Below are 26,850 nucleotides of genomic sequence, written 5' to 3' on the forward strand. Positions count from 1 at the left end.
ATCAGCCTCTGAGGAAAATACAAATATTGCTCTGGTTACAACTAGGAAACAAAAGCTTGGAGTATTTAAAAATGTGCACAAGCCACCAGCTGCTAAGAGGCAGAGTCAGGATTTGAACAAAATGGCTCCTTTCCTACGTGGAAGGAGCCCCTCAGGAACCTCGTCAGTCCCTACCCTCTGGGGGCTTGCAAATGGGAATGCTAGAGCTTGGTCCTGCTGCTTGCTCTTGTGAGGGACTGAATGCTGAGGCATTTGCCACAGGCTATTTCCTGCCCCCAGCCACCCCAGCCTATCATTTGTCTCATGTTTAAGAAAACTCAGCAAACCTACACTCCTCTAACTTCTCACTTCAGTAGAGAACATTCTTTAGAACTTCTTAGCATGGGACCATGGCACTGTTGAACTAGAAGGAAACACATCCCTCTGCATATCTATACTCCTTTGTAGATAGCAAAGAAAGGTTCTAGAAGTGCCCTTCTAAGCCTAGAAGGCCAAAAGAACACTGTCTTAGGACCTTATGTTTTAAAGTTGAAGAACAATGTGGGTTTGAAATCTGGTTTGACCACTGTCCACCCAGGAGAACTTAGTGTTTTTGCCTCAATGTGTTCATCTTCTCTCTCTCTCTCTCCCCCCAGTCTCTCTCTTGCTCGCTCGTGAAGCAGTCATTCTGCTTACCTTTCCCCATGCACTCCTGCAAAAACACAGAGAACTGTGTTACCATACATATTTGTGTGTGTGAGAAAAACGTTCACATGAAACCATCGGCATGGCACACAATGTCTTTCTAACACTCACGTCAGACTAAGACCCTGTTCCTGACGTCGAGCAGCAGGCTGAGCCTCTAGGGGGTGTCCGCGGGCACCTGGGTCCGCTGCCCTAACTGTAGTCTCTGAGGGGCAAGTCACCGCCTCCTCTCCAGTTCAGTCCCAAAGGAGAGTGCCACGGAAACACAATGTCTGCCCGCGTGGACTGAGGCCTGAAGGGCCTGTGTGCTTCCTGGACCTGGTGCCGCACAGCAAGGATATCCACCATCATGAGGAGGGACGGACCATCTGAGCGCCACTAAGAGGAAGCAATGCGTCTGATGTGCATGTGCATGGACAGCTGTGGTGTTTCGTGGGGGTACAATGCTGGCAGGGCTGGGGAGGGGCTCTGAGGCCAGGCAACCCTTAATCCGAATCCCAGCTCCACCAGCTCCATCTGCCTAATTGGGCTTGGGTGATAATGGGTGGAACCAGGGGTGGCAACCATCACTTTTAATTTAAACTTCATTAAAGGAGGTAGAAGTAATCAATGCCTCAGTGAGAAGACATGCCAGGCAGGTGGCTGGAGAGAGAAAAACAGGAGGGATGCCGAGGAGGCGATTCTTTCGTTTTAGAAGTTGAAAGGATGTTGCCTCATGTTAGAGGAATACAGATGCCTTTTCACAGGATAGCGAGGTCAGCTAGATGGACACCGGGTCCATGAGGAGTGGGAAGCATCATGGAGCATGGGACAAAGCCAAAGACATTCATTTAACTGGGGGAAAGAAGAGCATGGTGTGAGCCCCTACTCTGTGCATGGCATGCAGATTTCGTTTAATTCTAAAAACTGTTTTTTTAATTCTCTTTGGATCCCTGTCTATAGATGAGAAAAGAAAAGTGCAGAAAAGTGAAATGACATGTGCACAGTCACCCAGCCAGTCAGGCTCAGGCTGTGCTGTGAAGCTCCTCTCCCCTCCAACCTCCCCGCCCCCCCCCCCGCCCCCAGCAATCACTCGCCTTGCTGGGCACTAGGGAAGAATCAGGAATAGGTAGCAAGTTTCTACACAGAACACATCTTTCTCCCTGTCTGGAAGCCAGGAGACCCTCAAGCATATTTCTCAGAGCTGTTTCCTCTCTGGCTCATTTCTTTCCTCTCTGTGGTCACCCTAAGACAGCCCGAGCCATTTCTCAGAGTTAGACTCATGCTGTGGGATGGCAGTCCTGACTGTCCGCATCTGCTCACGGGGGGCCCTCCACATGGAACTGCCAGCACCAAGTTCAGCCTCCATTTGTCACGGAGGTCAGCGACTTACTCCGCACTGCCGGCGCAGACCCCCAGTGGGCCAGGACAGCAACTTCCTCGCTGCAGACCTGCCCCGGGGCCATTTGGCAGACCCGAGGATCCGAGGAGGCTCGCCCCTCATTACCCGGACACGCTCACCAACCGAGTGTGCACGGAGCATGGACGTCTGTCATGCTGACCTTAGGCCAGCAATGGGGGGCTGGGTGGGGGGCGAGCCATACATGCCAGGAGCAATCTCTCTGCTTGGCTGAGCTCACCGAGGAAGGAAAAAAGAGAGTCATTTCTCTCACTGGTGGTGGCGTTTTTTGTTATAGCTATCTTTACCTCGGGGGCAGCAGGATCCATTCGCCCTGTAACTGTGCGTCGGAACAATAAGAAGAACACGTCACCCTGCCATCCCAAGCTCTTTGTTAAAACTGCTCTTGCCTGGGATGCTCAGAAAATACTCCCAGAGGTCTGGGGAGGGCAGGGCAAGGATGGAGAGCTGCGTGCGACACTTAACACAGGCACCTCATCTGCCCATCGGTTCCCACCAGCCCTCAGGCACACAGACAGCTCTCACGCCATTGGCCCATGCTCAAACACCTGCTGGGACTCCCCAGGACCCCTTCCTGAGTCCTGCCTCCATCCCTGAGATTTTGGGGGGGGGGGTCTATAATATTTAATCCCAGGCCATCTCTCTCTTGACTTGCAACTGCTAAACCCGGTCTGTTAAAACCCCCACGGCTGGCCTCCCCTAATGTATTGTCCAAGTTGCGAGCTTTCTACCAAATTTGGCCCGGGTTTTGCCTCTACTCTTTGCTGGTTCTGATTATGCCACAGGGGGATAGCTTCCTCAAAGCTTGGTGCTTTATTAAGTCTTTCAGACTGGGAGATAGGGTTACCTTGTGTCTTTTTTTAACAGCCTTCAACATGTAAAATTCCCACTGTCTCCACAGGTCATCCCAGCCTGGTGTGGAAGACCTTGTCAGCCCATCTTGTTATTTTCTCATACCCAACGAGACTCCTTCATGTGCCAGTCTGATGCCCTCTCCTTTGGGTTGAGTCCTTAGACTTTCCACGCCTATCAGTGGCTCTGCCTTCGCCTGTCCCCTTGCCTGGCATCTCCCCCTGCACGGAACCCCTCCTCAGAGGCTTCACGGAGTAACTACAGTGGTCCCAGGATCCCTGGGATAAGCCAGGCAGCAAAACAGAACCAGCATCTCATATGAACTCCCAGAAACACAGGCTTTCCTTTGGCCTTGAGTGCATGCCAAACCAAAGTTCACCCAGAATAGGAAAAGGGCTTTTTTTTTTCTTATTTCTTAACTCCAAAGTTTCCATAATGCTCTTTGTTGATATCTTCTGAACACAGAGGGGCACAAATACACACATAAAACCCAAATCCAATAAAAATCAAATTTTAAAAAATAGGTTAGACAAACAAGCCACTAAAAAGTGCAGCAAATGGCTAATTTTTATTATTCCTCTTAAATGCCTGAATAATCTTACTGCAAATCATATCTTTATTATAAAAAATATAAGATATACTTAATGCCAACCCCAAAGGGCACTTTGGAGAGAAGCCAGGCTACAGGTTTATATTCTTCCCATTTTCAAATAAAATGCAAAAGAAAAAAACTAGTAATCATTTTAATGAGCCTTTAAATAAATTATTGGCTAGAGCACACTGAAGTAATTTATATGGGGAACCACATACATATATTTGCTGAGAAAGGGACTTTGTGACTAAAGAGTGAATTTCCAAGAATTACTTTAGATTCTCTTTCCTTTAAGTGATTAGTTTGAGTTGAACCACACTTCACATCCACTCCATCACTGGGCCCACTTGCAAAGGCAGGTGGACACCTGTAAACCAGGGTTTGTCCCTAATACCTACACCCTCTTCTGATGTCCTAGTTCTCCTTTACGGGCATTCCCCAACCCCCAACAAGTTTGATGCTTTCATTTTCTGGAGGGTGGGGCATTACTCTCTGGATCACTTTCCAGACACACTAAGAGGAAAAAGGTTTGGACATGGGATCCATAAATGAAGAAGGTTTCTCTTCTTTTTCCTTTTTTCACTCCTTCCTTTCACACATTTTCCCATAAACACTGCTCTAGCCTCCTGGTAACTGTTAATTTATGAGGCAAGCAAAACAAGGTGGTTGTGAATTAACAAGAAGGGACCATTTCTCTCCATCAGCGGAATAATCCATCTCCCTCAGGCTGTCAGCAAGCTTGGTTTTAAGAGACAGGGAGGAAGATTGCAGGGGGAAAATGTGGCAGTATGCCTCCTGGACAGGGCAGGATGTGGGGCCCTTGGAAACCCAGGGTTCTGGGGGCTGCAGCCTCTCCCCCAGGAAGTGGAGAAACAGGCAGCCCAGCAGGAGAGGCTTGGCAGCCCCCACGGTCAGCAGGGAGGCACAACCAAGGAGCTATGCACAGGGAGGCTGATTCCAGTCTGTGATCATAATGCCAGCTCCATCTGAGCGGATACAGTCCTCTCTCCCCTTTCTGTAGCTTATTTCCTCCAAGTCAATATTACATTTCTCATTTTACCCTCATTTTGCTCCCAATGGAGGGCATATATCAATGATCTTTTATGCCCATTTTACAGATGGTGTAACAGAGGCTTAGAGAATTTGAATTATTTTCCTGATCCCCACAGCTAAGAGAAAGAGCTAGACCAGAAAACCTAGTTCCTTTCCCAGCATCTCTTCCCCAGGGGTGCCAACCTGGGTAAACTCATTTAGTCAGGAGCACGTTACTCAACCTTTCTGTCTTCCAATGTGCAAAAGGCAATTGGATTTCAGGCCCTTGGTTTCTCAGCCAGGTTCATCTGAAATGGGATTCCAGCAGGAACTACCAGAGAGCTGAGAAGCTATGGAAGTTTGTATGACCCCCCCAGCTATGACACATGTTCAGGGAGACAGGGTAGGGAGTTCAAGTTCCCATCCGTCCCCTACTTGCGTTCACATGTAGCCGGGTTTCGCCATCGGCCATGAGCACCCCGGCGGCCGACAGCCTACAGACCTGGAGACGGCACCAGATTTGGAGTCAGTAGACCCAGTTCCATCCCTCGCTCTGCCATAAGTGACTCCCCGACCTGGAATCGGTCTCTCCTGCCAAGTGGACGCCTGCACAGAGAGTCTCAGAGGGCCCTTTAAGCCCCTCTATGCATCAAGCCTAAAATTAAATATGGGCACGAGTGAGTTAGGTGAGCACATTAGACCAAGGGACTATCAACAACTGAACCCAAGCATATCACTAACCTCTTCGTGCCAGACTTTCACCATCTGCAAATGGAGTAACAATAGTACCAACATCCCAGGGTGGCTGGTGAAGTATTAAATGAGTCAATTCACAGAAAACATTTAGAATAATTTGGGGGCACATTGTTACTGTTCAAAAAAATGCTAGCTGCTTGTCATCATTATTGTATTAGCAACACCACTGCCATTAATATCCCGGACACTTGTCACCTTTGGAAACAGAAGTGATTATTTGCACGAGGAGGGACTTGTCTTACTTGCTCTTGGACACATGGTTTATTATGCAGATTTTGTGAAGGGAGAAATCAGGGCCCACAGCGAGGCGCTGCCTGGCTAAGGACACAACAAGCAGGAAGACATGAAAGAAGAACTGGGATGCAGCCGAGCTGATCCGCGGCCCACTCTCCCCATGGTGTTCTCACACCTGGGCTGGCAGCACACTTCTGACAGCACCTTGAGTTCCCTCTCCTGCAAGAGGAGAAATGTGCATGCCTTGACAGGGACAGGGACACTCATGGGAAGCTGCGTCACCTCATGCTGATGGAAGCACACTGCTAGGCCACAGAGAAGGATGCTGTAACTTCAGAAAAGAAGCTTCTAGCCTGATGGAAGAGAAAAATTGGCCAACAGGTGTCCTTAAAACCAAGAGCTATGGAGATCACACCTTCCAAGGACTACCCGACTGGCTGGGCATGAACCCAAAGTCCATACGTCACCACATATTATGATGTAACCCTCTGAAAGGCACTGTCCGAATGGTGGCCATCCAGACAAACTGAGCTGGAAAGAACCTCAAAGAGTACAGGAGCCAAGCTTGCCATTATACAGAGGGAAACAGAGGCTCTGAGTGGGGTCTGGCTTATTCAAGAACGGACAGTTGCACAGGGGCAGAACCAGGACCAGAAAGCAGAGGTCTGCCTTCTATCCCTATTCTAAAGGTCTTTCCCTTCAATGACCTCAAAGGTCCCTTTGCATTGTAGGACCTACTATATGATTCCTTGGAGTCAAAGCAAAAAATCCTTCGTGAGCCACACTCAGCTGATAGGTCACACAGGCCACAGAGGTGTCACTGTGTGGTCGGCTCTCAGTAAGAGCACCCACTGAGCACTATCCTTATACTTGGGACCCAAAGGCCACGTTGCAAATACCAACTTTTCGGCTGGAGAACAACGGAAGGCCACCTGGACGCAAGGCACTGAAAAGGATCTGGGAATAGCCTGTCAGGCCCCACACTCTAAATTCCACTCCCTAGCCCCACTAAAACATTTCAGAACACAAAACTTTCATACGGAAATAGGCAGAGAAAATGAGGAAATGATGACAGTGACATCACAGCACCCCCAAGCCCACAGTCTTCTGGAGCGCATCAGGAGAAACCCCCTTTCCGGAGTGGCGATCTCTGTCTGCGCTGCGCCGGGCCCTATCACTCACCAGCAGTTCCCGCCCCAGCCGACTGCACATCTCTCAAAGCAGGAAACACCGCCCCACCCCCAAGAAGACTTTGCTCAGAGCTAGACATTTAACGGCTTAAGGGCCTGAAATTATCTTTCCTCCTTCTCCTCCTTCTTATGATTGTAACTGCTTTGTTTTAGTGTAAGAAGCTTTACGATCTGTGAGCTGAAAGTGGACTTTCCCTCATCCTCCAACAATCGCAGGTGACACGGTCAGGGAACACAGAAGGCAGGTAGTTTAAAATCCTGTGTTTTGTTTTGTTACAAGGTATTCCCGTGGGTCACAGAGCTCAGGGTTATGCTGCTGAGTTAAGAGAACGTTATGGGAACAACCCTCATCCAACACATTGACAATGCCTCTTCAACAGCCGGACAGAAGTGGCGTCCTTGCCAGAGAAATCCGACTGGCGGTTCCCACTGTATTTCTGCAGGGGAGCCCGGAAATAATTTTTCTCTGCAACGGTAAGTAAATTAGGAAGGGAAGATCTGGCACTCCCCTCCTCTTCCAAGAAACGGTGAATTCTCTACTACTAATGGGCAGAAAGCCTGAAGCAGCCGACACGATTAGGGTGCTGACTGCAGGCACCTGCTCTGTCGGTGCACGGGCAGCCAACCTATAGACCAGGGCAGAGAGCGTGTCCTTTGTGGGCAGATGGAGGCGAATGGGGATCCTGGGCTGCGCTTGCTAGCTCCTTGACGAAAAGCAAATGGCTCAGCTCTCTGAGCCTCAGTCTCCTCACCTGTCAGATGGGAATAAAAGTACCAGGCTCAGGGGATTAGGACTGAAACTTAGAATAGGGTATACTTGGAACTTGTGAGGAGCTCCATAAGAACTAATTACCCTCTTCTGGTAGCAGACCGTACAGCCTCCCACCCCCGCCCCCATGCATGCAGGCACACCCACCTCTACTCTACAGTAATTGAGCCAAATTCCCTAGCAGTCAGAATTTCCTATGCTCTCTGCCACCACTTCCAAAGCACTCTGTCCAAATCTGCAGGTGGCAGCCACTTTTGAGCCAAAGCAATTAGGCCATAGAATGCCTGCATTTCCCTCCCCACCTAGAGATTTGGTCCCAAAAAGGCTCCTGTAGGAGCCAAACCCCTCTCTTGCTAGGGCACAAAGCCCTCAGCATGTTTGTATTGTACAAAGCACAGTTCCCTTAAATGCAAGCCTGACCTTGGCACGTGCCATTCTGACTGGACCAGAGGGCAGGCCCTGGGTGACAGTAACGAGCTCTAGGAACCCAGAGATGTTTGTCTCCTGTGAGCAGAAGCTGTGAGAGGGAACTCAGACCCACCCCCCCAGTGCAGCAGAGCCTCTCCTCGGGGACACAAACCTCATATACACCTGCTTCTAAAACGAACACACTACTCTTCATGTTCAAAGTTCCAGGCTCAGACATCACCCCGGTAATGAACCATTCAGCCAACGGCTGGAGAAAGGCAAACAGGAAGGGATGTAGAATTCACATCAAATACAGTCAGGGCAGGTCAAGGTCATTAAAATAATACTGATACCACCACATCAAAGGAGAGTCTAGAACAACTTCAGTGGGAGCTCCCAGCATTTCATATCAACACTCTCATTTAGGAAAGATCAGTAAGTATGGCTAGGGCAAATCTCAACTGCCGTAAGGGAGTCCAGCATCGCGGGATGTATCCTGACAAATCTGTCATTCATTTCCCTCATCAACGGGAAATGTGTTGCAGACTCATCATTTACAAGTAATACAGCCACGGGGTAATCTTACCTGCCTTTAAAGTGGCAAGGAGGACTGGAGGTTATATAGATTAAGCTCCTAAAAGATAGCTTAGCATAGTAGGTGCTCAATTAATTAACATATACCCATGTTAACAATTCTATTTTCAACCTAATGGCTTACTGGCTATCTGCATTTGAAGATTTTATGTTGTCAAAAATGCATTAGAAACCCAGCTACTATATAAATATAAGCACAATTTACTGTTTCGCCAGAGGCCAGAGATCTCTGATGTTCTCATAGCCTCCAACGACAGTAGTAGCCATCTGTTAAAATAAATAACTCATTAAGGAAAAAGCAAGTGTTTCCACAAGATTAACTGAAAATCTGCTGGATTTTTCACTGGCTGTCAATGAACATGGGCAGCTACAGATAATTTGGGTGCTGGAGGAGCCGAAGATCTGGCATAATGCAAGCAGAGACGAGAATCTGGAGACCACAGGTTTAAACTTTAAGAGATAGTTAAGAAGGCAACATAGAAGTTGAATTACAAGGTCATGATGACCCAGAGCACTAAGCAATAGAGCAACAAACTGAGGATTTTCATTTATATCTAACTGCCATTTCGCATAAGGAGCTGGAGAAGGGTCATTGTAGTAAACCAGTCAGTCCAGTTAAAAGAAAAGTCATCATGTAGAGTATCTGTGAACTGTCAGCACCCAAGAGGCTCAGAAGACAATCAAACACATTTACCATAAAATGAAACAGAATCTAATTTCATCATTCCTTGGATGATTCAGCAAGCATTTCAGGATCACACAGTCTCCTTATGAATTAATTTCTACTGCTATTAAAGAAAATAAACAAAACCATGGCAACAGGGGCGCCTGGGTGGCTCAGTAGGTTCTGAGCCTCTGCCTTCGGCTCAGGTCATGATCTCAGGGTCCTAGGATCAAGCCCTGCATCAGGATCTCTGCTCAGCAGGGAGCCTGCTTTCCCCTCTCTCTCTTGCCTGTTGCTCTGCCTACTTGTGATCTCTCTATATATATTCAATAAATAAAATCTTTAAAAGAAAAAAAAAATGGCAATAGGGGCCCCTGGGTGGCTCAGTCGTTAAGCGTCCAACTTCAGCTCAGGTCATGATCCCGGGGTCCTGGGATCAAGCCCCACATCAGGCTCCCTGCTTGGCAGGAAGCCTCCTTCTCCTGCTCCCACTCCCCCTGCTTATGTTCCTTCCCTCGCTATGTCTGTCAAATGAATAAAGAAAATATAAAATCAACAACAACAACATGGCAATAGCCTGTACTTTGTCTTTCCCCAATCGGAGTGGGAAAACGTCTAGGCTTTTATGTCTAACTTGTTGGGTAGCAGCAACTCCCAAGTAAGAGTTAACTGCCTTGATTGTGTTTCTCAGAAAAGACAGACAAAATAGGCTCCACTTTAGTTAAGTGGGAATTAATTCCCAAGAGAAACTGCTCCAGAGAGCCCATGGTGTGGATATCACCACTAGGCGGGAGAAATGGAGACAGAATTTCTGCACCAGGGGCCTCTAAATCACAGCTTTCCATTCTTTCTGACCCTCAGCATCTCTGTTAACCAACCCTTTGTTTCTGCACCTTTTTTTTTTTTTTTAAGACTCCATTTATTTATTTTAGAAAGAGACAGGGCAGGGGGGTAGTGCAGAGAGAGGAACAAGCAGACTCTGTATGGAGTATGGAGCCTGCCATGGGGCTCGATCTCATGACCCCTGAGGTCAGGATCTGAAACCAAGAGTCAGATGCTAAACTGACTGAGCGACCCAGACAACCCTCCTGCACTTCTAATCACATCTAGGTTATACCACAGAAAGATAAAGAAGTCAGGGGTAGAGAAAAATAGCAAAAGACCAAAGGAGACTTCATTATTTAAAAAAAAAAAAAAAAAAGTGACATCATTATGAGTAAAAGCTCAACAGGAAACAGACATGACAGATGACCACCAAAACAGATGCCAAGAGTTGTGACCCTTTACATCCCACTTCAGAGAAAGACAGCTGACCTACTGTCTCAGAAAATAACATCAACTTTGTTGTGGTCCAAAGTCAAAAACCATGCTGAAGGGCTTCTGCCATAGGTCAAAAACCTGCTTTTCCCACAGGGCATACACCCCAAGACATGGTTCCATCTGACCCCAAGTCACTTGTGTAGAATGGAAAAAGCTTTATACTGAGAGTCATGAGACCAACTGGCAACATCACCACCAACCAGCTGAGTGACACCGGTGACATCTGTCCTCTGCAGACTTCAGCTTCCTTCGTAATGAAGGGGGCAGGGCAGAGGAAGAACTGAGACAGACCATTGTTGATTACATTCAGTCCAGGTTTATCAAGGGTCCATCATGGACATGGCACCTAGCTTTCCTCTGGGTCAAGAAGCAACTTCCTCAAGCTTCCAAGACAGGGCTAGACTGTACACTGTGAACTACTAGGCTGTGATTGTATAGGAGGCAAATGTGCCGATTGTGGTCTGCAGCAAAGAAATCTAGACTGAGATTCCAGAGTCCTGACCTCTCACCCAGCTCTGTGGGCTATTTTGGCTTCTGTTTTCTCCTCTGTAAAACAAGGTTACTGGTACAGATAACGGATTCTTAACTGAGACTCCATGGACATCCTGGGTCCGTGAGTGGGATTCCAGCTGTTCACAAACTGCTAAACTTCCAGTTTGTGGGCAGGGGTATGTTTCCAGAGAAGACATCTAGAGCTTTACTCACTTTTGCAGAATCATTGAATAAGACCTGCTCTTACAGATACAAATCTATGATTCCTTCCTGCTCTGACATCCAACAAGTCACATGACAATACTGAAAACTATGGAGATGACAGCACTTCAGGGCAAAGCAAACAGAAACTACTCCACTGAGTAACAAGTGTCCCAACAGCCAATGTGATGATCACCTGGGTTTTGGCTCTTGACTGGTGGGCAGAGTCTCAGGTCTGGAGCCTCCTAGCTAGATCACTGGGCATCCAATCATCAACGCTGAACCACAAGTCATCCATTCTGCTTCCTCCCTTTGCTGGGGATTAGGGGTGACAGACGTGGGAGGGAGAAGACAGTGGGGCATGGCACTCCTGCTATGGGCCTGATTCAAAGCTGTTCTGCTCTGAGCGGCATAAATCATCATCATCCCAGCTTGGCCTCTACCGGGTTGGACTCAGAGGTCAGGGACATCTAAACAGTGGGTTGAAGCCCACCCCTGCACTTGTTCTCACAAAAAATGGGGGGGGGGGCTAGACACCTACAGGGAAATGCAAATCAGATTGCAAGAGGAAAGCTAAGGAGTGCCACTGTTAGACTTTGAGAAACACTAAAATGGCCTTTTAGATTCCTGGTGTGTTTCTAGGGGCTAGGCCTACCTAAGTTTCTAAACAGCAGTGCCTTTCTGGCTGCAGAAAGATCACCCATCCCAGAACCAAGATATTACACAGTATTTATTTTCTAAAACCATCCGTCGTTCCGGGGACTCAAAGGTCCCTCCTCCCAGGGGGCCTCCATGACCACAAGGTGGTTTTCTATGACTTCCTCCACCTCCTGGCTATTAAGTCAACTGGAAAGTCAGACAGCAGAGGAGCCAGCAGCCGGTTTGCTCTCCGTGCCCAACGGTAGCTCTAGATCAAGCTGGTGAATCCAAGAACTCCCTATCCTTCCCATGGCAGAAACAGACCTCTGTTTACAAGGGGTTCTCTGAAAACAGACCAGCACAAGGGAGGCTGGAAGAACTCAACTGCAGAGACAAGCAGAGCCACTCTCAAATCACAGAGCTATTACTTACCATTGTCTGCCTTTAGGCCAGAAAACTACATAATCTCTCAGACCTTCGGTTTCTTCATCCATAAAATGGGGACAATAGTGACTTCTAGCGCACAGATTCACTGTGAGGATAAATGAGATAAGGCATCTCTGGCACAGAGAACACCTTACTAGCTACATCATTTTACTGTTGTTGTTGAAATTATTATTATTAGTGCTACTGCCAGTGTCGAGGCAGTTAGAGCTACAAGGATCATCTGTGATGTTCCTGGCCCAGAAAGCAGGAACTCTCTAACAGATTCCACGCCTACTGGTTTTCTTCTTCATGCCTGGTCCCTGGCAGCCCTGCTACCCCATGGGGATTGCTCAGCACGGCTGACCCCTAGTCTTACCTTCCTTTTGTTGGTGGGATTGACGTAGAGGTAACTGAGGACAGTCTTCAATCCTACTTTGTCATTCAGCTTCTCATAGGTGGTGCCATAATCCGTTGATCTGCAGGTAAGAGAGAAAGAAAGGAAGAGACTGTTTTACCAAATGGTGGATTATGTTCAGAGGGGAGCCAAGTTCTCCTTCAACTTGCACCTTTTTTCCCCAAATCACAGGAGTGATTCAGAGATAAAAGGCCCCATTAATTTCAGAAGAGCAATTAGACTAGTGCATCTGCTTACTACCTAACCTCACTCCCCTTTGCTCCCTGCCTTTCTCAGAGACCTACTTTTCTGCCCTGTGTGAAGCTGTCTGTGAAAGCTGCCGCCAGGGCCTGCCTGCCCCCAGGTTCAGCCCAGGGTCCTCCACGTGCTGCTGCAGACGGACGCAAGTTCCAGCCGGGAGCTGTGGGAGAGGCTAGACTGTCTCCTGAGGTCACCGGAGTCCAGCCAACCTCATACCACCTCCACAGAGCCCGAGGCTGGGGAATGCTCCGGGTGGAAGAAAGCCCCATTTGCAGGAGGCTGGAGGGTGCAGCAGCAGCACGGGGCCACAGCAAGGAGGCGGTGGGAGGCTTTACATAGGAGCTGTGGTGTGTCAGGGTCAAAGCAGGTGTTGTGGAAGTGCTGCCAACAGTTTATCATTCCAACCATCCTGCTGGCTACCGGCTTGTCCTTTGGGCCCAGTTTCCAGGGTTCTGACTTTGAACCAAAACCACAAGTCAGGACTCGGAGAGCAAAGGCAGGCCAAACCATAGGCTCCTTCCACTCCAGCCCACCTTTCCACGGTGGAGGAAGGAGAGCAGGTGGCTACAGGGAGGCCCCTCCTCGCCGCCACGCTTTGTGCCTCACTCCCCAACCCGACTCCACACGTCCCGTCCTCCCCTTTCAAACCACCAGTATCATCAGCTCGGCGCCCTGTCTTTCTTCCATAGCCTTCTTTGGTTAGGTCACGAAACGTCTCCCACCCAGGCTTTCGAAAGTCTGAGGTCAGTTTAGTTTCCCTGTGGTCACCTGACCTCATGGGAGCCTGTGTGCTGCCTCAGATCCCAGTGTCTGGCTCTGGCTGGGTGCTTCCCCAATAACCACCTGCCCGTTCCTCCCCCTTCCCGGGTTCTTCCCCCACCTGCCTGCTCAGGCCCACAGATCAGTTTCACAAGCCTAGCAGTCAAGGCTCATAACGTGTGATGGCCTTTAAAAATTAGCCCTACCCCCTCTGATTGAGCAAACTCCATGTCCCCACACCAGCTGAGATGCCCACCCTTACCCCTGTGAAGGCTTCACTAGCCCTCTTCCCAGTCACCCTCACCCCTTCTCTGCCCTGAAACAAGCTTCCCAGCCCATGGTGTGCCCAAAGCACACTGCATATGCCTCCTTTTGGCTCTTTGATACCATTGTGATTAGTTTCTGTAAGTTCTGGTCTCCGTAGGACAATATCAGCTCCTGAAGGACAAGGGAGCACAGAGAGTGCTATGGTGAGATGAAAGAATAGGAAATTTGGTTACAGAAAAATCTTTTTTTTTTTTAAAGATTTTATTTATTTATTAGAGAGAGAAAGAGAGTGGGGGGGAGAAAGCACAAGAAAGATAGAGAGAGAGGGAGAGGGAGAAGCAGACCTTACCCTGAGCAGGGAGCCTGATGTGGGGCTCAATCCCAGCAGCCTGGGATCATGACCTGAGCCTAAGGCAGATGCTTAACCAACTGAGCTACCCAGGTGCCCCACAAAATCTCTATTTCATTGCTAGATCCGCAGCTCTCTGGTTGCATGACCACATGCAAGTTACTTAACCTCCTAGAACCTCAGGTTTCTGAACTGAAAAAATCAGGGAGATTTGATCTCACAAGGCATTCATTAAGGATGCAAAAATATGACACGTGGGAAACCTCCTGACAGGATGGAGATATAATGAAATGCTAAAAAATATATATGAAAATTAAAAGGACATGCACTTCTCTTTTCCCCAAAATGTAAAGAACCAGGTTGTACACATCATACACACTTGGCATGTTTACTGAATAAACAAACATCAGTATTTCAAATCCCTCCCTAGGCTACTGGCTCCACATGGTCAGTGTCTATGGTAACTTTTATAACCATTCCCCCCCAAAGCTGACTTATCTTCAGTATCCTGTCTACCTTTAAGCACAGGGAATCACTCCCAATCTTTCTTGTTGCCTTTATCTCTCAAACCCAGCTCAGTCTTCAAGTCCTAATGATTCTATCTCCTAAATAACCTGGTCTTTCCATCTTCATGCCAATGCTATGGCTCATGCATCGTGATTTTTTGCAATAGTTCCCCAACTGTACGCTCTTCTTCCAGCCTTCTCCCCCTCCCTCCTTCCCCCATGCTGTCATCAGGCTGTATTTCAACCTCCGGGTCTCTCCACCTCATCCTTGTAGTAATTACCGCTGCCTACACACAATGAGGTTGTAGCTTCCAAGCTTAGTCTTGTCAAATATGGCTTCAGTCTTCCTCACTAGACTCCTCTCCAGCCACCTGTTCCCTGCCCCTTTCTCTCCAGCCTCACCCAAATTTCCTGAATGTCCTATGTTTTCACTCCCTCCATTTCTACTAATATCATTCCCGTTACCTGAACTAACCCTGTGCTACTTTCTCTGCTTGGGACATCTCTCTCCAACCTCTGACACCACCAATATCACCCTCCTTCCAGCTTCCCCACAGGGATTAATCGTGATTTCCTGTCCATTCCCATACCACCTTGTATGTGTTCCTATGTTAGCGTTCATCCAATTGCTTCAGTCATACTATTTTTATTCTGGGATCTCCTCCTTGACTATAGCTCCCTAAGGGCAAGAAACATTCCTTCTAACAGCTCCAATGCCTTGTATCACGTTTCATGCAAAGCAAGCGCTGAACGTACTGGTTTGTGTATTATTCCACTTTGCTTTGTCCTCATTTGTAAGAATGAATGAATGGTCATCCTTGGTCTTGGTTGGTCAAGTTCTTGACCAGCTGCTAAATTCTACTGGCCATTCGACACACAGCCACACCTAGAAAACACACTTCATCTAGCTGGTTGCTAGAATACAAGGAAAGGTCTAGCAGCTTCTGGCCCCAGGGAAGGATCTACTGTTCACTCACACTAGCATCAAGGTTAAGTGACCAATCACTCCAATCTCCTATCCTCTCCAGGGCAGGGAAGGAGAGAGCCTAATCTCTAGAGGCAGTCAGCCTGCATACTTTTATTAACCCAAATAAAACGTTTTACAGGATGAATCCCTTCTTGATTCTGCACTCTTAAAGGCATAAAGATAGCATGGTGTGGAGAAAGAACATTGAACTTGGAGTCTAGGAATCCTGACTCTGAAACATACGCAAAGTGCTACCCTGGATAAGCCAATTCCTCACACCTGTTAAAGAAAAAAGTTATCCCGACACCTGTTAAAATGATAAGGCAGACTTCATATGGGACAAAGGCAGTATGTAGAGAGACCACCACAATCGGGTTTTTAACTGAAAACAAGGAAAAGCAGGGAATTTGTAGCCAAAGAGAATGGTGGGGTGAGTAGATGGACCAGTACTAGAGGGTAGAGTAATTCCTTTATAAACGGACCTGACCGGATCCTTACTGAAGGCAGGCCAGTGTGATGAGATACCACCCAGGGCAGGTAGGGGATGAGGAGATCAGTCAGATATCGAGGGCAGGGGATTCTGGCTAGACTGACTTAGGATTCTTGGGACAACCCTTGGGACTCACCCAAGGGCAGAGCCTACTTGACAAAGAGCTCAGAGGGTCCTAACTAGAGTTTGGCCAAGAAGAGAGTCTGTCAAGCCCTTCTCCATCATGAACACAAGAGGTTTAATTCCTAAAATCATGGGGCCCATCTGGACCTCAAATATCCTTATGCCACCAACAGGGAGCTAAGCTGTTCTCCAAGCAGCACATTTCCTCACTCTGTACAGAGCAAACATCTTACTTTTATAAAGAGCTAAATTCTCAGGGCTCCCTGCATGACTGATGTCACAACAAACTTCCTCCCAGAATCTAAATAAGCCTCCTCAAAGGTAGTCAGCTTAGCACCACACATGGTCTCTTTCCACAGGCTGCCCTGAAGATTCACAGCCACTCCGCTCTTCCCTACGAGTGGCTGCTTCTCCCAGTGCAGGGAATTTCCTACAAAGGATTCTCCACATGTTAGCTTCCTCTGCTCATTCAAGCTGACCAAAAAGGGCTCACTCACTGAAGACACCTCAAGAAGCCACGACACCTGTGGCACGAAAGGTGCCCTGGACTCTGTCCTTCCCAGCATGGATGCTACACACACTGACCACAGAGCTCTGGGGGCCCCTTTGCCTTGGGGGAGGGGCAACTTGCCAAGAGGCCTCTGCCCCATTGCCAGAGACAGCTGCACCTGCTGAACTTACTGTCACAAGAAAGCCAACCATCATCCACCTTGTCACTCCAGACCCTCCAGTGGGGTCACTTGGAGGAAACAGGCTTTCTCCTATCGCAAAGCGAGCCTCTCAAATCTTGACACTAGGGTCCCAATACTGAAATGTCCAGAAAGCTGGAAACATAAAATGTATGCAGCGAGCCCCTGCCATGAGCCTGATGCCATATCAGTTACCATTTTGAATTGCTCCGAACACACAGCTGACCTGGAAGGCAACAGGTGAGAGGCGCAAGGCCACAGGCTTGTGGTTTCTATGCCTTGGCTCAGGTTATCCAAGTCCAACCGACTCTTCCACTATGTTTTCCTGCTTTCTTCCTGTCTTTTTAATGAATTATCTCCAGCACACAGGAAAATACAATGGGAGGTCAATCATATGCCCACTACTAGATTTAACAGATATTTGTGTTCATAAACAGGATATTTTGGAGCTTTTCACATTTACATAAGCCTTATACAGGATGTATGTCCTGCAGCTTGATTATTTTGCCCAACATTCAAGTTTTGGGACTTATCCATGCTGACACACCTAGCCATAATCCATCCTTTTAAAAAATATATCTATTTGTTTGAGAGAGAGAGAAAGCATGAAAGCAGGGGAAGGGGCAGAGGCAGAAGGAAATAGAGAATCCCAAGCCCCCAAAACAGGGCTCGATCTCACAACCCTGAGATCTTGACCTGAGCTGAAATCAGAAGTCAAATACTTAACCAACTGAACTACCCAGGTGCACCAAATTCATCTATTTTTAACTGATATAGAGGATTATAGCTTATGAATAAACCACTGTCTATCCTTTCAACCACTAATACAAATATTTTGGGTTTTTTCTCCTTTAAAATTTGTGAGAGTAAGTAATGTTTCAATGAACATTCTTGTCCATGGCTTCTCACATATTCATGAAGAAAAGTTTCAGGGGAGACATCCTGATGTGCAATTACTGTGACTTACTCTATGCATAACTTCTATTTTGCTGGTTATTGGCAAAATTTTCTCCAAGAAGGCTGAAGATCATCACCTACTCTCCAGCTCCAACAACTAAGTCCTTCTTTATTCCCAGGGCCTAAGTCCAGAGCTTCTGACAATTCTCGTCCCATCTATCTCTGACTCCAGAGTTCTAATTCAAGAGCATCTGAACTGAATTAGCATCCGGGGCCCTGAATCCTGGCTCCACTAACGCTAACCCTGGTTTTCCCATTTGTATCACAGCGGGTCCCCCACTCCATGGCTCTCTCAGCCACCCAGGGATCTGCCTGTTATCTAGCAGGGCCTCCTGCTGCCAACCACTCATGCCACCCCCCAGGTACCCAGTGCTGCCCGGCAGGCTGGATGCCCTCTGTCTTTAACTTCTCAGACATAGTCGGGTCTGTGTCCAGACCTGACTCCCGGTCGGAGTCCCTCGACTATGCAGGGTCTCTTGTCCTATCCTGATAGTCCTCCAGAAGAGCTCCGTGTGAGCCAAGCATCATCTCCCAGAACCCCAGTTGTTCACCTGGGCCACTCTCTCCAGGACAACTTCCAGAGCTGAGTTGAGAATACGGTATACTTTCATCCACCCAGCAAGCTCCCACTCCTCTAGTGAGCTTCTGGGGGAGAGGCTGGTGGCAACAAGCATATGGGCTGCTATTTTAAAAGTAAAAGAACAGAAAAGAAAAACTTTCAGCCAACGCAGCCAAGTCAGCTTCCCGGGAGAGCCGAGCTGCCACTCAACACCTCCGGTTCCAATGCCACGTTCCTGCCAGAGGTAAGAGGACTCTGGAAGGCACTCTGCCAGTTCTTACTGGCCCGCCAGATGTTCAGGATCCAGTGGGCACACCGCTTTCCTCACTCAGGCAGCCGCCTTCCCCAGTTTACCACCCAGCTCCTCTGCTCCTTTCTCCTGCCACCTGCAACCCTTGCCCCAGATTCTGTAAAACAAAGTTGTGGGGAGACCACAAGTCTTTCACTCCTGGATTCTCTTCTCCATCTCTTTTCTCCTCCATGGACTCCTTTCTCTGTGAGGTCATCCAAATTCAGCGATCACACGCTTGAGTGTTCCTTTTCCTGTTAGCAAGTTCATTTTGTTTTATTCATTTCTTAACACTTATCTATTATCCATTGTGGCCACTGCCGTGTGCCAATCACTGGGCTTTGCTTCCCCTCTCGGATAATTACAAGTCACTCCAGCTCAGGTTAGCAAAGTTTTTCTGTAAAAGGGCCAGAGAGTGAATATTTTAGGGTTCCATGATCTCTGTCAGAACCACTCAACTCTGCCCTTCAGCGCCAAAACAGCCAAACACAGCAAGTCCACGCGTGGGTGTGGCTGCGTGCCCATACGACTGAATTTACAAGGGCACGCAGTGCGTTATTCCCAGGTGGTGTGTAATTCCACAGCCTATGCTGCAGCTGATCAAAGTATCAGCCCATACCATCCCCACCACCAGCCTGACTTCTACCACGTTTCTGTCTCTGAGACATCTTCCCAAGATTCCAGCCAGGACCACTGATACCCTAACTCACCCTTCCCAGCCCAGCTGCTCCATCGGGTCCGAATGCCTGCCTGAGCCCCGCGTTCAGGCCTTCATGGTCTGCCCTGCCTATCTTCCATTTCCACTCTCCCAGTGAGTGGACAGCTGGCAACTATCCAGACTTCGCCCCTTTTCTGACACTCAGCTCTCCTGATGCTGATTACATGCTGGGGATTTTTCCTACAATTTCAGCCCACACCCTCCTCTTCATTTATATCAATGGCACCTCAAAGTTCCCTATTTATTCTCCAAATGGGCAAATTTTCTTTTCAGCAATTGCTAAAAGCTCCTTAAAAGAAAAATAACAAATGGAATGAATTTTGAGTCTCTGAATGTGCAGAGAGAGAAAACAAGAGAGACAGGATAGAGGCAAAGACACTAGGCACAGAGCTGGAAGAACTCGCTGTGTTCTGCTCCCCTAAAGCTCCGCTCAGACAATACAGCGGTTGCTGTGTCAATGAAGAGAAGGGAGATACCTAGTCTAGGATCTGATAAAAGCCCTTTTTCCATAAATGCTTATGACTGTCATTTTTATCAATGCCCCAGATTGTATTTTCCTCAAGGGCAATCAACTTGTTTTCTTTTCTCTGATTCACACTCCTTACACTAAGGAGGGTTAAGGCGTATGAATGGCCAGTAAAGCATTAAAGAATCTTTGGCCACAGTTTCAATTTGCTACCATGAAAGGACAAGCTGGCCCAGCAGTCTGGGAAATCAGAAGACAGAACCAAGCTTCAGACTGCCATGCCTCGGAGAAGCACCCACCAGCCATTCCCCTTGAGTATGTTCCAGTGAACTACCCTGAGGAGAGTCAACAATCAAAAGCCACAGGCAATTAATTAGGGGCTCTGGTGTGTGGTGAACCACAGAGCATTCTAGGGTCAAGGTCGGGAGTTTCCAAGGCACAGCTCCAGACCAATGGCTGCCCAGAGAGTCTTTATGATTTAAATGGGAAAGCTAGGGAGGCACCCCTCTGGCCTATTCCACTTCTCATCTTAAGGCCCATGCTCCAAGCCATATTAATTTGTATCTTTGCAATGGCAGGAGCCCAGCCTGACCACAAGTAACTAGTCATATAACTAATTTCAGGCCTCAAGCCAAGAGCAAGTGATTTAAATAGCTTCATTCTCCAAGTGGGTATTGGTCCCATCCTCTGTTTTAAAAAAAATCACAGGCAGGCTGATGCCAAGGCAAAAGCTCACAAAGCTCTCAGTGACCTCTTCATGTTATCTGACTCCTCAGCTGCATTATCCAGTCTCAGAGAGAGGCACAATGACACAGAATAATTAATTCATCTTTATGTCCTTCTGCCCCGGCTATTTCAGTGAAGCCACCACTAGGCTTCAAATACAGAAAATTGAGGGTTAGCTGACCCTGAAGACCAGATCATGCAGAATTCATGGTTTATACCAGATAAAATGGAGACCCAACAGCAGCGCCATCCCCACACAGATCTAGGAAGGAAGGTTGAAGAGTGTGAGGTTGGCCAGACGCTCAGATCCTTGGTCTTTCTCACTGTGTGAGCACTTTGGTTCTCACTAAAGAACCTCAGTTCAGACACTAAGGTTGCCGGGGTGTTATTCTGAGGATTCAAAAGGACAATCTCAATCCTATCAGCCAAGAGGCCTGTTTATGTCATACAGGTAAGGAAAGGAAAGAAGTCCTCCAGAAAAAAAGAAAAAGCAGGAGCAGACCCCCCACAAAGGTGACAGTTCATTATTCACTGCACCTTTGTTCATGGGACTATAATGAAATGACAATCATTAGGAGAAAGACTCATGAAGATATAGCGTGTTTCACAACACACACACACACACACACACACACAATATAATGACATTAAGGAATATAGCAGAACTGAAAGTGATTGACCTAGAAAAGTCCCCAATATATATGACTACATGCAAAGGGATACTGAAGAATAATATATTAAATACACAAATGGTACACCCAGACAAAACAAAACAAAACAATAGATTTCCATTAAATTTATAAGTGTGTACACAGTGCATTTTAAAAATGCTAGAGTAAAATACAAATAACTGGTAATAGAAGTTAACTCTGGTAATAGAAGTAATAAAAGACTAGGATGGGGTCCTTGGGTACTGGGACAGGAGTCTTTTTGTAACATTGCAATGTTTTGAAATAAAAAGGTATCCATGTATCACTCATATAAGTAAAAACAACAGCAATAAAGTGATTTGTTACTGAGCAGTTACAATGTAGTTAGTAAATTGTGACTCATCTGTAGAGGAACCCTATTACAGATAATCATTTGCATTCAAAAAGACAGCCCAACATAATCATAAGAGGATTCATTTCAGAGTCAAGCAGATTTGGTTTCAAATCCAGCCTGTGGAACCTCAGGCTAATTACATAAGTCTTGTGTTTCCTATCCACTCAATGAGAATATAAATATTGCCTTCCCAGGATTACTGTGAAGCTTAAATAGTCCTAATATCACACAGCTCACTTTGCTGTCAGTCGTTAGGAGAACCCTCGGTAGAGCAATGATCACTGGAGGAGAATCTGTCCCGTACAGCTTTGAGCAAACAGCAGCCAAGTTAGTCACCAGCCAATGGGCAAGTGCCATCCCATTCCCACCAAATCTGCAGTAAACTAGCAAAAGGCACATGGGAAGATGGAGGGGTTGCTATACAACATCAGAGATAGCCTCCAGGAGGTGGCCAACACTTGCAAATTAAAGTCTAGGGAAAACAGAATCAACTTTTTTTTTTTTTTTTTTTTTTTTTTTTTTTTTTTTACTAAGTTTTCCTGGGGAAAAAAATAATGAGGCATGAACTAGAAGGTGCTGGACAGTTTTAGCAAGGCATCTCTGTCTGGAGAGTAGATATTTACCATTTCCCTTTAAAAATACATGCAGCAATTGCAGGGTCATAGGGAAGCTTTATTTTTAATTTCTGGAGGGAGCATAACAAATAGGATGGAGGACAAGGGGAGTTAGAGAGGAGAAGGGAGTTGGGGGAAATTGGAAGGGATGGTGAACCATTAGAGACTATGGACTCTGAAAAACAATTCAGATTGTTTGAAGTGGCGGGGGGTGGGAGGTTGGGGGAACCAGGTGGTGGGTATTAGAGAGGGCAGGAATTGCATGGAGGACTGGGTGTGGTGCAAAAATAATGAATACTGTTATGCTGAAAATAAATTTTAAAAATTAAAAAAAAAATACATGCAGCAGGTCGGGTCCTTGTGACATGCAAGCAATTATGTTGCATAAAGATTATGCAATTAAAAGTACCGAAAATTTATGGTAGAATATAAAATATGGAAAAGAATAATGCATAACATAGATATCAATTATAGCTACACTCTACAGAGAAAACCTCAGTGAACATCTGATGTGCTTTTTTCTGTAGCTTACGTGCACATGTACATTTATAAAAATCGGGGGTCATTCTTTGCACATAGTTTGGTGCCCTCCTTTTTCATTTACCATAATAATTTAAGCTATTTCCCCATGCTGTTAACTATTCTTCAAAAATCATTTTAAAGGCCTCACAACATTCTAATATATAAATGTATCAAAATTTATGTTGACTCTCTTCTTGGCCAGTTGGTCAGTTTCTGGCCAACTATTTTACATTATAGAACTTTAGTGTGTATCCTTGTACATAAATCCTTGTGTGCATCTTTATTTGTTTCCTTAGAATAGATTCATGTAAATGCAATTATTAGTTCAAAGGGTACAAATTATCATTAAGGTTCTTGTTATAAACTGCCCTTTAGAAACATTTTGGCCAATCTGCACTTCCCCTAATAATATATGGGAGGACAGTTTCACCGCATAGTTGCCAACACTGGGCATTACCATTTTAAATTTTCCAAACATACATGTTCTAAGATAATAGAGAACCTACATCTTGACACCAAAGGACTGTGAAAATATGAGACCTTGTCTGCATCTTTATGCCAGAATACCATGTCCTTAACAACTGCTCTCCAATGATTATGACATTCCTTCAGACTTTTAAACACTGTTGAGGAGTAGACCCAAGGAGATTTAATTCACACATTATATCAATATGTACTGTATTAGAAATGACATCTGATAAAACTTTACACTTATTAACTCACTCTAAAATAAAAACGATTCAACAGAAATACCACATTTTTATGGAAAACAACTACAGTTTCCAAAACAAAAAACGATTTAGGGGAGAAGAGTGGCATTTTACACTTTTTTTTTTTTTTCAAAACTCCTCAATATTTGGCTTACTGGAAGGCAACTGGATTCTCCTATTTTTGTCTGCATTTAATCTGTTATGGTATCACACAGCTTCTAGGAAATCCCACAGCACACCACTGAGAAAATGAGAATAAATTAAAGGCAAATCATATTTTATTATTAGAAAAGAGTTTGATGTCATTAATCCCCTGGAAGGGTCACAGACATCCCCCAGGGACTCCATGGTCACCCTTGGAGAGCCACGGCCCTATGCCAAAGGACGGCAGTGTCCCAAAAGGGACCACAACACAGAAAAAGATGGTTTGGGGTGTTTTGTTTTTTAAACTAAAGCCATGGACTTCTTGAAAATCTCCTCTTCACACATTCTTCTTCCCTAGACCCTTTCAAGTTTAGCTCCAGCCTCCTGCATAAAGCTTTCCCTTCCGCTATGCCCTGTGATCTTTCCCTTCTCTGAGGTTCTGCTGCTTTGGGGTCACGATAGCACCTCCTGGTTTCTACCCTCTAGATTTCACTGTATATGTCCCCATCCAAACTAGAAGCTTCTTGAGGTCACAGACCAAGCCTCTGGCACACACTTGGGCTCAGTGGTTGATTTCTCAGAAGAGTACCACCTTAAGTCACTGTGGCATTTAGGTTCTAAATGTCTGTGCATGTGGCCTTATGCAAAACATTTTCCCTTGAAAGATTTCATTCAGTTCTCAAGAAGTTCCTTTGTCTTTTATCTTTGTCATAAAGTGAGGAAATAGAGACTCAGAGGTGAAGGGACTCAGTAAACAACAGTGTCGGAATGGCAATCAAGGTCAACCCATCCCAAATCCCCTGGGCTCTACACGAGTGCTAGGCTAGTTACTTAAGCTGTGGTAAGGGAGCATAGGCTTCACAAAGTCTCACGAGGTAGGGGGTTCACTGACTTAGCCTTTCAGGGGATCTCCAAAGGCATTGCTTACTAGGAGGCATTACAGGTATTAAAGAGGAAAGGAAAAATCTAGAGTCAAAATTTGGTCAGAGGCCTTGTTCTCCCACTCACTCCACTTATGACAATGTGCACATTGCCTTGTCTCTCTGGGCCTCGGTTTCCCCATCTCTAATGCTGGCATAACAACTGCCACCAGGCAGAGTCGTTGGTGACCCTCTGTGTAAAATGAGAAATCTGCATAATGCAGAGTGCAAGAACCAGCTGAGTTCCCTGGAATCCTCCCACTCCTTCCTAAGGCCATCTTCCCACCATTCCCTGGAATCCTCCCACTCCTTCCTAAGGCCATCTTCCCACCATTCCCTATTGCCCTTCTCAAAAACAAAGAATGACTTCATGAAATGAAAGCAGGTACTTCCTACAGCCTGAGCAATTGATTGAACAGAAAAACGTTTTATCCTGAACACCTGGATCTGGGGTCTCGGGAACAGGGAAGCTGCAGAAGCCCAGGCCAAAAGTGCGGCTGGAAAGAGAGGACAGTGGTTTTTACCAAAAGACCTTCACTGCCAATATCTGCAGCAGCCTGCAGGGGTTTGGGCTCTGGAAGCCAGCCGCCACAGCCTATCCCCTTCAACATTCATTCGTCAGGCCCATGTTCGCTCCGATCGCTGGAAGTCGGTATCTTTGCTGAGATGAGTTTCTCCCATGGGGGAAAGGTAGTACTCAACTGGACAAGTCAAGATGCAGAGAGGAGCCAGCGCCCTGATTAGGAACGGAGTGTTTCCCAGCACATTAACAAACACTAGGACTGGCAGCAACATGATGTACTCAGTGTCTCCAGTGGCTCAAACTAAAGCATTCAGCCAGCACCATAAGTTCTGTTCTATTGGGTTTCCAGAATCTTGTTACAGACACTTCTTGTTTCCAACCCAGAATAACGCTTCACAGTTTGATCACTCTTCTCTTTTATAAAATGAGAGGGTTGGAATCAATGATCTCAAAAGCTCCTGCCATCTCCAACCTTCTGTGCATCTGACCAAGCTCCAAACGGCTTTCGGTTGCTTCCAAAATGCAGATCTATGCTCTAAGGATGCAAATGTGTCACTGAAGTCCTGCAAAATCTGCCTGAGTGAAAACATGTGCCTGAAGTAAGCATTCAGCTTCCCAAAGGTCTAGCAGCCTATGGATCCCCTATTCTAGGCACCTACAGGATAGCAGTCTGAAAGAAGCATATGGTCTTGGGGCGGCAAGATCATCTCTCCTTAAATAACTAGAAATCAGGGCATGAGTGAGTCCTGAAAGCCAAGGGATAAAGCCCAACACCTGAACCATTAGAAAATAACAGGCAAAATGATGCAGCACATCATTTTGTTTCTGAAAAACTCCTCTCCTAGAGAGTTAGAGGAGGAGAAGCTTGGGGAGGGAGATGGTGATTAGGAAAAGGGCTCAAGAAAGAAATTAGATAAAACACTGTGAGCACAAGGGCCCTCCTAAGTCCCTAATGCCCACTCCCTGGTACTCAATCACTATTTTATTTTTTTAAGATTTTATTTATTTATTTGAGAGAGATCAAGAGAAAGAGAAAGAGAGAAAGACCAAGTAAGACAACATGAGCAAGTGGGAGAACCTGACGCTGAATCCATGCTGAGGGCAGAGCCCGAGATAGGGCTTGATCTCATAACTGGGTGATCATGACCTTAGCCAAAACCAAGAGTCAGATGCTCAACCAACTGAGCCACTCAGGTGCCCCTCTGTTTTAATACATAATAAGAGACAAATGGGTAGGAAGGAGTTAGAACAAAAGCAGTGGGATAGCAGTGTGGTTAAACCACAGGTTTTGGAGTCAGAGACATGATGGTTGCAAGGCCTGGCTCCACACTCCTGACTGACTCTTTGGTCTTGAGCAGGTCACTTTACTTCTGTGCACTTCAGTTTTCCCATCTATAAAAGAGGCAAAACTATCCAAGGCAACTACCCACAGGGTGTTTGAGAGCTCAGTGAGGAAATGCACATAAGGCACTTACCACAGTGTGGATACTACAGGTTCTTAATTAAAAAGTGCCATTATTAATACAATGATGATGACTACAATGGTGAAGACAGAGACATTTATTAGCGCTAGAGGATCTTAGTGGAAAGGAAGAAAGACT

General features: G+C 46.5%; 1 protein-coding gene across 2 annotated transcripts in view; it reads right to left on the minus strand.

Annotated features, from left to right (window-relative positions):
* The window catches only part of SORCS3 (sortilin related VPS10 domain containing receptor 3), a 586,410-nt gene that overhangs the window by 324,047 nt on the left and 235,513 nt on the right, over positions 1–26,850 (minus strand). For both annotated transcript variants that reach the window (XM_004749297.3, XM_013054566.2), the window contains exon 3: positions 12,629–12,728. In XM_004749297.3, coding sequence (XP_004749354.2) covers positions 12,629–12,728 — 100 coding nt within the window. The remainder of the gene's footprint in view (positions 1–12,628; positions 12,729–26,850) is intronic.

The sequence above is a fragment of the Mustela putorius genome, unplaced genomic scaffold, assembly GCF_011764305.1.
Source record: "Mustela putorius furo isolate JIRA1106 unplaced genomic scaffold, ASM1176430v1.1 tig00003909_pilon_pilon_pilon, whole genome shotgun sequence".
In the NCBI taxonomy this organism is placed as follows: domain Eukaryota; kingdom Metazoa; phylum Chordata; class Mammalia; order Carnivora; family Mustelidae; genus Mustela; species Mustela putorius.